This window comes from Gavialis gangeticus, unplaced genomic scaffold (assembly GCF_001723915.1).
Source record: "Gavialis gangeticus isolate Ggan-Ray unplaced genomic scaffold, GavGan_comp1, whole genome shotgun sequence".
In the NCBI taxonomy this organism is placed as follows: Eukaryota; Metazoa; Chordata; order Crocodylia; family Gavialidae; genus Gavialis; species Gavialis gangeticus.
In genome coordinates this window covers 5027749-5039590 of record NW_017729025.1, presented here as the reverse complement: position 1 = coordinate 5039590, position 11842 = coordinate 5027749, and the positions used below count along the sequence as shown (strand labels likewise).

At 42.3% G+C, this 11842-nt stretch overlaps 1 protein-coding gene across 1 annotated transcript in view; it reads right to left on the bottom strand.

Annotated features, from left to right (window-relative positions):
* The window catches only part of MDGA2 (MAM domain containing glycosylphosphatidylinositol anchor 2), a 557209-nt gene that overhangs the window by 479366 nt on the left and 66001 nt on the right, over nucleotides 1–11842 (bottom strand). The window contains exon 2 of the mRNA XM_019519874.1: nucleotides 9506–9680. Coding sequence (XP_019375419.1) covers nucleotides 9506–9680 — 175 coding nt within the window. The remainder of the gene's footprint in view (nucleotides 1–9505; nucleotides 9681–11842) is intronic.

The following is an 11842-nucleotide window of genomic DNA, read 5'->3' as shown; positions in this document are numbered from 1 at the left end:
TTTTTTTTTTTTTTGCTGGGGGCACTAATATTGAGAAAAGGCACATATTCTATACAAGAAAATACAGTATGTCAAGAGGAGAGGGAGGGGAAGCACTGTTTCTACAACTGAGTACAAAAGTTTTCCTGCAAAAGTCCTTTGCTCCAAACAAACAGTTTGGCTGCCCCCAAACTGTGATGCTCTGGTGACTACACAACTTGCCAGCCCCCATTCATGCAGATCTACCCACAATCTCCCAGCAACAGAGACCGATCAATGCCACCAGCTTCACTTTCCAGAAGCAGAAACTGAGGCACAGAGGTTGCATATGGGTTGGCTGAAGTCAGACAAGAAATCAGAGCCAGAGCCAGGACTCAGGACCTGAAATCTATTCACACGTGTCCTGGGAAATGCAACCAACAGCAGCTGTGTACTTCGCCTGTGGCCACCCCACTCTGCAACAACCAGAAAATAATGGCAGCACAAGATCTGCCTGGGTTTTATTCTTTTGTACCCAAAGCCCTGGCTGTGGAAACATCTGGCTAGGGCTTAGGCTTCCTACCAAAATGCTTGTTTGTCATCCCTGACCTCTCCCAGAGATCCCCCAGACACCCACAAGATTAGCTGATGTATTCAAAGGAAAGGTGTGGAGGCAAAAAACACATCAGCAATCATTTTTAACTGAGGGGCGCAGAGCACATCTCCACAGTAAAGGGTAAATGGTGTGCTATGAATAAAACTGGCAACATGCTGCCCTTGCCTCTCCCTGGCTGTCGAGTTAGAGAGCCCGAAGAAAAAAAGTAGCAGTTGCTACAACCCAGTGCAGGGGCAAATAGTGAACACTGTGCTGATTAAACTGAGCCTGTTTAATGGAAACGCACCACACGCTGGAAACTAGGGCCGTGCGAAGCTTCAGTCCCTGATTCGATTCGGCGGAGATTTGCCCCGATTTGCTGGCCAAATCTCTGAATCTGAATCGAAGCAGAGGACCCTTTAATCTCTCCCAATCGAAGCAGAGCCCTCCGAATCGACTCAGAGAGATTCAGAAAGATTTGGTGATTCGGACATAGACACAGCTTTAAATGGTCTGGGGGGTCCCCCCACGTCTGATCACCAAGCTGGGGGCCCCCCCAGCGCACTCCCCAGCAGATGCAGAAGTGGACACTTCCACATTTGTTCAGTGAGCATGCACTCTCCCCCACAACCCCCGCACTCCTGTGGGATGCTCCATCGCAGTGATCGCGAGCCATGCCTGCTACCTTAAGGTATGTAGAAAAAACGTGTAAAGCTGTGTCTATGCCCAAATCGCTGATTCTCTGAATCAGCATTGAATCTTCAGATTTGGATTTGGCTGAATTGAATCAGGGACAGTGATCCAAATCAACTAATCGAATCACTGTCCCCAGTTCGGGCCAAATCTAAATAGAATAGGGCCTGCTTTGCACACCCCTACGAAAAACCTACAGCCCTGCCTCATGCTTAACTCCATACCCCAAAGGGACCGTTCCAGAAAGAGACCGGCAAGCAGAGATTTCCCCACAAAAGAGGTTTTGCTAGAATCAGACATTTAATCCTGGTCCAGAAGAGATTTTTCAAACAAGCAGAGTTCTTGCACAAATATTTCATCTCACATGAAGCACAGTAGTGTGTATATATACAGGCCTCAAACCCATTTGTTTTTCCATTCTAATTTCCAAATGAATTAAAAAACCTTTTCTGGTCAAGAGTCTAACCTATAATTCTACCTTCTATTATTCAGAGGATGCCTCCTGGCCTTGCGTGCATAGAGATCAGCAAAGTAAGAGGATTAAATAAACATGTTCTCAATCAAACAGTTCATATGGCTTGGAGTAGAATAGGGTGAGTTGTCCTGGAACAAATGGTAAAACTTTGATTAGCTTTGCTTCCTTAAACTGCAAGACTTGTTTGGAAACATAAGCTTCTTTCCTTTTCAAAGGGGAGCTCCTCCTCTGTAACCTGGTCAGAGTTTTTCAGGAGAAAGTATAACAGCTTTTTCCAGTAGAGGGAACAAGAGATGTAAGGAACAAGGCATCTTAAGTGAATGGAGGTCATTCCGATGTATGACAAAAGATGGTTTCTGTTCCTATTGAGAAGTTAAGAGTTTAGAAAGGCAGAGAAAGGGAGTGGGAATCGAGGTGATCCCCTACCAAAAAGACACCCTGCAGACAGGGAATGAATTAATATGCTTCTACTGAACATCAGAGGGAGAAGACCAGGATGGACTCTGGATGCCTTTACAAACTGGATCTTAGGAGAATTAGGTTTGGAGAGAAGGTTGTCTCTCCAGGAAATGTCTCTTTATCACATAATCAGTTTGCTGATTAGTTGAGACCTATGCTGAGCTGGAAATAAAACCTCTTTTGAAAAGGATGCAGCAGGGGAATCCTTGGAAATTCTCTGCCTGACCAGAGGAAGAGACAAACATTTTCTTTCTAAGGACACACAAGAACATAGCAGATACGTTATCCTTTTTTTTCTTTTTTGTAGGTTAAGAGTTAACAGCCTGTACTCATAATTCAAACCAAAGCTGAAATTTAGATACAGGAAGACTCGTGTTTAATTTTCCTTAATCTGTTATTCCCTCTGTGCCTTACTATTCAAATAAAACCTGCTTCACTAAAGAATCTTGTGTGTGTTTGGAAAGATTAACCCAGATCTACCCGCACTGAGTAAGATTAAAGGTCTGAGTAGCATCACCCCCACCCCATGGATCTGTCCTGGAAGGACATCAAGGTGTTCACACTTGTTCCTGTCAAAGGGGCCAGAATGGGAACTGCCACCTCTCAATGCAGGTTAGGCAAGATGCACCCAAGGGTAACTGAGATGCACCAATACCAGTGGAGTAAAGTTCACATACACACACGTGCACACACACATGTATGCACATGCACACACTCACAAGCACGTCCATCTTCCTTTATGCTTCTGTGCATCTCCATGGCTTGACACTGCAATGACTGTTGTTAGGGTTTTTATAAACTCAAGTGCTGGGTTCAGTGAGAGCATTTGAAGCAGGTGCCAAGATCTAGAAGACGAACAACTTGAGTGCTCTTTGATCTAAAACTCTTGAGACACCTTTAAAGGCAACAGATGCTAGACACCAAGAATAGGGAACATGCAGATAGCTGCAAAGGAATACCTCACCTCACTCACACTTGTGAGTGGTATGGACTTAAGTGTCTCATTGGCATACCCTGGATTTTGGAAAGAAGCTTCTGGCTTCCCAGAGATATCAGCGCAGCTTCACCTCTTGTTTCCTTATACTGCATGTGTTTACATATGCAATCCATTTCAAGCAATAAACTCAGGTGCAGAGTTTATTGCTCCCGGGTGCACTGTTTGAGTATGCGACAAGGACTGTAATGGTTAGAAAATTCTATTTAGAGGTTTGCTTTTGGGAATTGGCTTGGAGGTAAAGTAGATATGTATTAGAATAATGGTCCAGGCCAGCAGCAAGGGTTAATTGTTTTTTTTTAAAGCCTGTTTGTGCCTTCAAGTCCCACTGTGCCTGACACAGGCAAGCAGCAAGCAGACACATAGGCTAGGATATTGAAGACATGTACCACACTGTCCCATAACAGAGATAAGGGACTCTGCCATAGTGCCCAACTGCAGGGCCCTTGAGTTTTCCAGCTTTGGGGAAAAGACCAAATTAGGAGAAGACCAGAAAAACCCAAATTAGGATGTGTGCATGTGATGGGTTTGTGAAACAAAGGAATATGTTGACAGGACTGAATGTGGACAATATGACGACCACTGGGAGATCAATCAGTGGTGCCCAGAGATGAAGAGTCATCAGAAGGGGAGAAAGAATATAAAAGGAGAGATTTCAGAGCAGCAAAGTGTCCACAAGAGGTGAACCCAAGGCTACCACAGACAGAGGGCATACCACCAGCCCATCTCACCCACCCCACTGGGGAGTGGGGGTGGGCCTCAGCCTTCGACATCCAGGCTATTGACATCTGACACTCAAGAGAGAACCCCAGAGTGAAGCTCATGTACTGGTCAGCATCTGTACTTTCATTTAATTAGAGTGGTCATTAGTCTGGGGTGGGGGGTGGGAACGACCTCTCTGACTTCTTGTGCAGTTACAGGAATAATACATATGGTTTTTTACCCTTATTTTTACCTATTGCCAAACACAAAATCCATACCATCTTTAGGACCTGGTGTTTGACAGGACCCTTGGGCCCAAAATTTCAGAGAGATTCCATGGAGATTTGGGTGGTTGGTCCACCCAGACGTTAAGTTTACAAGGCAGCAATATTTAAAACATTTTATGTACAATAGGTAATGTCCTACATTAGATTATTAACACCTTGGTGCCAGGAAACTCAAGACAAAAACTAAGGAACAACAACCCAAAACTGAAACTTCCTTCACAATTTCAGGCACCTGAGTTCTTCCCCTTTTACTACTGGACTATGCAACTATGCAGCAGCAACAGCCTCTCTTCATTAAGATTGCAACTAAGTTTATAGGATCTTCCTTATTTTGGCCTTCTGAAATACACAAGCATAAGAATAACACCCCCAGCATTGGTAGGAGAAGTCTAAGACCATGATAACCTTTTATCCCATGTTTGAAGGCAACTGGAGATGGATGCTCATGAAATCATGAGTCCTAACAGAAAGTATTGGTCAAAACCCAGAAGAATCATTATCTTGTGTTCCTAATTTTGTAGCAAGCAAAAGAAAAAGAGAGATTTGTAAAGCAACAGGACTGCCTATGCAGCAAAATGAAGATGTGATTGTAACACACACTGGCATGAAGGGCTAGTTAGCATACAGGACTGGTAGTGCATACTAGCCCCAGATTACAAACTATAGGGACTAACAGTACATAACCTGGTCACTAGCCCTTGTGAGGCTGCTGCTCCACTGTGTTTGTGGCTTGCTAACAGCCAGACTGAGAGACCACATATTTGCTAGCAGGTATTATCATTGTGCCTTTATTTTCCATATCTCTGTGGCCTTCTCTCACAGATCTAGTGCACAGGGCCAAAAATATGGGAATTCAAAGTAATTATGGAAGTTATTTAAAGGTTAAGTGGTAACATCAGGGTGGTTCATTGGTTCAGACAGGCTTAAAATAAGGTATTAAACGGTATCTGGAGACCTTTCACTAGAAAGCAATAGCCAAATTGTGATAAGATCCCAGCTTCTATTAAAGTGCCTAGAACTGAAGCCTCTAAGGAAAGCCACAGCTTAACAGACACTTGATGCAGACTGGAGGCCAATCTGGGAGATCCAGTTGTAGGATTGAGGTCCTCAGCAATGGGGACAATTTCTTGGAGGGGCTCAATACTCAGGAGCTACCACTGCTCTGAAAACCCAGCCCTGAGCCTGTAGCTGCTTTCTAAGGCCACCCAGTCACTAGGAAAGCTTGGCAGTGAGAAAAGGAAGGAGGGGTTCCTGCAAAACATAAGTGCCCTTGATAAATGGCATTGCATTTGCAAGGGGGCATCCTCCACAGTCAGATGATCCTGTTTTCCTGGGCAACATACTGGGCATTTGGCAAAGGGAGGTGAAGAACATGGGAGTCTTCTAGTCAAGTGAAGGAAATCTCTCTCCTTTGTCTTTCCAGTCCCCTCTCCTTTCCAGGGGAGAGGGCAGTGGAAGGGTTGGGATGCATGAGGGGTGGCCAGGGGAGGAGAAGGGCATGAGGTGCAATGGAAACAGAGAAGTAGGAGCATAAGGGATGATAGAAGGAGCCATCGGGGTAGTAGAAAATGGAACAATGAATGCAAGAGAGTCGCTTCAGGCTGCCAGGGGCAGAGCGAAGGAGATCTTTCACCCACAGGGTGGACTCTGCAAGGCACGTGAAGGCCCCCTGCCTTGCAGTCACTTTAAGCTCATCAGGGGACCTGCCCAACATACAAAGCTATAGCTAGAGCAAAACAAATGACAGATACTTCGGGTTGATGCCTAAGTAAAAAAGAAACGAAAGACAAAAAGAAGGGAGGGGGAGGAGGGGAGGGAATGGTCAAGGTTGAATTGAAACCGAGTATTTGTGGGGGGGGGTTCAATTAAACTTAACCACTCCCCCTCCTCCAAATTTTATATCCAATCAAACAAAAAAAACAAACAAAAAAGGTCTACTTAACCCCCCAAAAATTATGCTGCTGTGTTTTCATGTTATGTATTCCATTTTCGCCTTTAGTTAAATTTTTTTTTTTTTTTTTCCAACAAGGAAGTGCCATTTTGGAACAACACAAGAAAGGATTTTTGTTTGGTTTGTTTTCATTTAGTGTCAAACACTCCTGGTATTTCCAAAATGAAACCATTCATTTAAAAGTGACAAAACAACAGGTTTCAACATAAATAAATAAAGCCCTCCATTTTTATCTATCACTTGGTCATCATTATTCAAAACAGTGCCCCTAGAATAAGTGAACACCAGAACTGGTAAAATGTGTGTGCCTACGCGTGGGTGGGAAGAGGAGAGAGCCAGTGGAAAAAGTTTTTCATGCACAATTCATCGTTACATTTTGTCAACAAGCTGTATTGTTGCCAGCAAGCCTATAGTTGAGAGATGGAAACAAAATGTTCTGTGGTTCACTTTTTGAATAATCCACCTGCAAGCTGTAAAAATACAATAGCTTTTCAAAATTTAAATCTGAAGCTGAAGATTCTCTTTATCCCTTAGATAAAGTCCTTGATCCAATATTAATGTCACTCAGGTTGATACAGTCTCCTTTCAAAGGACAGACTACAAAGTGAAATGTAGGTGCTTGGGAAATGCATTTCCCCCATTGTACATTTTTTTTTAAACAGCAAAAATTCCATTCCGCAATGTTTTAGGGTTTTATGAAGAAACATTTTTTTTTTCTAATTTTTGCTAAAAATTACAAATATTTAGTTTTTAGGTGTTTGGAATGAGCCTCCACTTTTGAAAGAAATGGGCTTTTCCCATGCATCTTTTCTTTTCCTCCTGTTTTATGTTGGCTAGATTCAATCTGCACTGGGTATCTTGAGGCCATCACCATGACTGGCTGCCTAGATGCATTTGAGTGTAAATATTTGAAAGAAAATTAGTGGGAAAGCACAGCTGGAACCTGAAGATTATTCCATATTCAAGAAGCAGCTCTCCATTTCAATCATAATATGAATAGGTATAAGTTGTATAAAGATAATATACATCAAGCATAAAACTAAGAAAGTAGCGTGGTATATAACATGGTATATATAAAGAGGATAAAGAACCTCTTCCAAAAATCAGCATCAATCTTAGCTGGAAAGGATTCAAACATTAAACAGTTCCAACCATTTCCAAAATGTCGTATCTGAAACCTTGCAAGGAACAATGTTTCCAACTATTTTGTTGATCTAATAAAAGATATCACATTTGCCCAACAAACCTGGTCAACCATTTCCAAAAAAACACTCTCGGAGCACTACCTATGCATTTCATACTATCCCTGATTTCAAAGTTACTGTCATTAAAATGCTACAACTGAGAAATGAATGATATCCAATACGTTGATATTGAGATAAGAAACTATAGGTAGCTGTTGCATTATGCGACTCAAGAGACTGCCTGTGGGTTGAAACAGCTAGCGGTATACAGCTGACTTGGTGGAGATATCTGTTCAGGGCCTATATGTGTAGGCAATTTGGAAAGAATAAGAATCAGATTATTTATTAATTACAGAATGTGTAAGCTCACATGTGCTTTGGATGATATGTATGCCAACTGAAGGTACCTCCTAGAGCTGAGCATAATATAATCTCTTGGTCTCTTGGACATTGGAAAATGTAATAATCATTTGTTAAAGCCATCTATTAACCCTTTATACATTATTTTAAAATTCATCATTAAACTACAGAGTATGATTAAGTGGCTACACTACATAAGGGTCATCAGTAAGCTAAGCAAACAAACGAGAGATGTTCTGGAAGTGTGTGGGAGAGGGAAATCAACTAAAATATATATAATTTAATAGAAGTCTGGGCTTCTAATGTAGCTCATTATCTTAACCTTCATCAAGCAAGGATAGTGGTACTGATAAAAAACTTTTATCACCATTTAGTGCTGATAAAATCTATGGCAGAGTCATTCTTCTTAGAAATGTTATTGAGACAGTCAAATCGAGAAGGGCTCGGGGAAGAAAAGCGATACATTGGAACCCCACTGTCTTGCTTCCTGGTCTTTTACGTACTACCTCTTGCATCGGAAAATCGTCCAAACACATGCAAGAAGACCACCTTTTTCTGCAGTGGTTTAAAAATGGGCTCTCCTGCTTTTCTACCCTTTGGCATCTAGTCAAAATAGGTATGGCCATGCTTACTTATCTGAAGGCAGGGGAAAGACCACTAGATTTCTAGTGAAACCACTTCTCATTCAGTGATGAAGGGGGGACTCTCTCATCTCATTGCCCTCCTTACACTGTTCCAGCAAGAGGCTTTGGAAAACCCTGTCCTTTGTTGCTCTGTCTAGCAGCAGTAAGGGTGCTGCTTCTCAAGCAAATGCTAATTTGCAATAGGTTTCTATGAGCACTGACGGTACAGGAGATGCAATATAAATTGCTCGCTTGTAAAACCTAGATCGATTGCTAGAGGTGAGAATTTCAAAAGCCCAAACAAGCATCTCAAGCTGCATATATCCCCCACTCCCATCCAATACACTCCCCCATACAAATGCATTCTCTTAGGCCACTTCCTCTGATCCCTTCTTGGCTTCTTTCATATAGAAAGAGGCTTGTGATGTCCTGTATTTGTGGAGGTGGGGGTTGTGATTTCTTAATCTGTGCTCACTTCTCTGTCAAGTATTTAACTTCATTGATCCAGCTCTTTGGGGGACATATTAAACTGTGTACATTGCATTTTTGCTTTAAAAAAGGAAAAACTCAAAAGTTCATGGCACGGCATTATGCAGTAGAGTTTATCAAAAAAAACAAATCTGAGAAAGATGAATCCCCAAATTTCAATGCTGTTGTTAAAGTTACATATTCAACCTGGGAATACGATTGCCATTAAAAAGGCAATTTTACTGGCAATTACCACACGGTGGAGTCTGGAATAGTGTGCTTGTTAGCAAATGCTGACATTTTAGAAGTAATCACTGTAATAGGTCAAAAGTATCAAGAAATCAGGAGATTTAGTATTTGTGGGGGGTTAAGAACTGTGCTAAGGAAAGATAAGAACCTCAGCGAAGTCAATGGCAAAACTTCCACTGAACTCAAAGGCAGGTGGAGCAGACCCTAATTTAACAAATCTCTGGTGACAAAATGCCCTCGATTTCTTTGCCCAACTTTGCAATGCCTCCTTGGGTCACCTTCAGGGTGATGAGTTGCAGGGATTACTTGCATAGCTAAATGATGCCAAAAAGGGCTCGGTGTCTTGCTGCTAAACTTTCATGAACGTGCAAGTTTGTACATGAACGTGCGTTTGTCATGTGCACGGGACTGGCGACTTCCCGACTCTTACTTAACCACATTCATATCGTGCCACATAGCAGAGGAGGCAAATAAAGTCTGCTCAGAGCTTTCAGAGCCATTACTTACAGTAGACATCCACTCGTATTGACTTTATAGCTGGCGAACCCAAGCCATTTTCCGCCTTACAGTAGTAGCGGCCTCCTTGATGGCGCTGGATATTGGTAATCCTCAGAGTTTCGTTGAAGACACTTGAGTCTTGAAATCTGTCAGAGGCACTTCCTGCTGTTTTGGTCCACCTGATCTGAGCAAGCATCAAAAAAGAGTTGTTACTTTAGTTTGGTTGGTTGTAAAAGAGGAACACAGTATAACTAAATACAGGGGGACTCCTACCAGCCCATGTCCTGAGAGAACATGTTGTACTACTGATATGGGACTTCCTTCTAAATCAAATTAACTGTACCCACACATAATCAGACACTAAACCATAGTACATTGCAACCATGTTCCTTTAGCAACGCTATATTTGCAGTAACCAATTACCTGAGATGGAAATAATTCTCAAGAATATAAATGTCTGCAGTGAGGATGTATGTCTGTAGTGACTCAACCAACCATCACTAACGCATGAGTTTAAATAGCTGCAGAAAAATCCTCTCTGAGCAAAAATACACAGAGCACATCAGGATTCACTCTTTGCTCTTCCTTTTAAAATGGCAGCAATCTATTTTTAAAGTTTTATCTAGGTTTACACACAAAATCATCTCAATGAGCCAACAGTGGTAGCATGTAATGGCCTATACTGAAGTCAGAGTTATGCCACGGCACAAATTTCTATTAGGAAACATCTTAAAATTAATGCCGGTTGTGTGTGCACGTGTCTTTCTTTTTATATATAATCCAAGTAGCTTCTTGCAATTTCAAACAGCTTTGTACTTTTTTCTTTAATGGTTTAACACTTTTTTTTTCTTTTACAATAATTATAAATTCCTTTACTCCAATAAATGTTTTCCAAAAATGTGCAAACTTTCCAGAGTGAACATTTCTAGAAAAAAAAGTGACAATACAGTCGGGATGTCTAAAACTATCTCTCTCACAAACAATAGCATTCTCTGAAACAGCTGTGCAAAAGAGAATCAGCTCTGGTAGTGAAATAAGCAGCCACTATGGTATGTTTCAGTTAAAAATTTATACAATTGGATGAAAGCTGTGTTGAAAAATATCAAAGCAACTTGAAAGAGCTAAACCTTAGAGTGAAAAAAATGGACATAGTGTTGGAAACACATCCCATGCCATCACTCAGGTTTGTCACCACCCGACTCCACTAACTTCACAGAAATATTTCACTCCTAGAACTGTTGAGAGCTGCCCCAGCCACTTGTGCATAACTTTCCCACCTCATGTTCAACAGAGATGCAAAGTCTACGTTGGAATTGCCCACAGAAACATGCGGCTTTTTGCCAAATGCAGACCTCAGACAAAAACCCCTTCGGGGAAAAATAAAAGGCCTCAAATAGTTTTCTCCCTCGCTGAGTCTCCAGCTACCTCTGTGGCTGTTAAAGGGAATCCTTTTTCGACTAACCTCAAATTGAAAAAAAATAAAGTACTGTCCTTGCAATAGTGTCCTTGTCCTCATGCTTTACCTGTGGCAAGTCAGAGGGTGCTTTTGATGTTTCTGGCATTATGCCTGGTACTTGCATGTGAAGGTTTGCTCCCAAAGATTTGAAGACTAGGTTAGGCAAACACCTGTCTAGGATGATTTTGACAGGGATGATTTTACTTTCAGCACAAGGTTTAACTAGAATCTAGATGACCTCCGGAGGGACCTACTTTCCTACTATTCTTAGGGACAGGAGCAATGCATTTACAATGGTAATGAAGACACTGCAAACAGCTAAGAACAACATCCTGCTGGGAGCAATGCTAATACGATTACAGTTTGTTTGCTGGTAAAACCTGGAACGGTGGCCAGCTTGTATTGACCACATAAAACTGAAGGTCCCCGTCTGCACCCTGAAGGATCCTGAGTATGAGCAGAACATTGCTGCTGTTATTCATGTGACGGTATTGCCCAGAGGGTCAACCAAGACTGGGGATTTAGCAGGCCCTTGTGGCCTGTGGATTTTATAAACTATGCAGAGAAAGATAAGCATGAGCCTATAGTCAATGTTAAAAGCAAGGGGGAGTAGTAGTAGATACACTGCAGGGTAGGGCTAGGATCCAGAGTGACCTAGACAAATTGGAGGATTGTGCCAAAAGAAATCTCACGAGGTTCAACAAGGACAAGTGCAAAGTCCTGCACTTAGGACGGAGCAATCCCATGCACCGGTGCAGCCTGGGGGTGATGGGCTGGGCAGCAGCTCTGCAGAAAAGGCCCTGGGGGGGACAGTGGACAATAAGGTGAATAGGAGCCAGCAGTGTGCCTTGCTGCCAAGAAGAGTAACAGTATACTGGGCTGCACTGGAA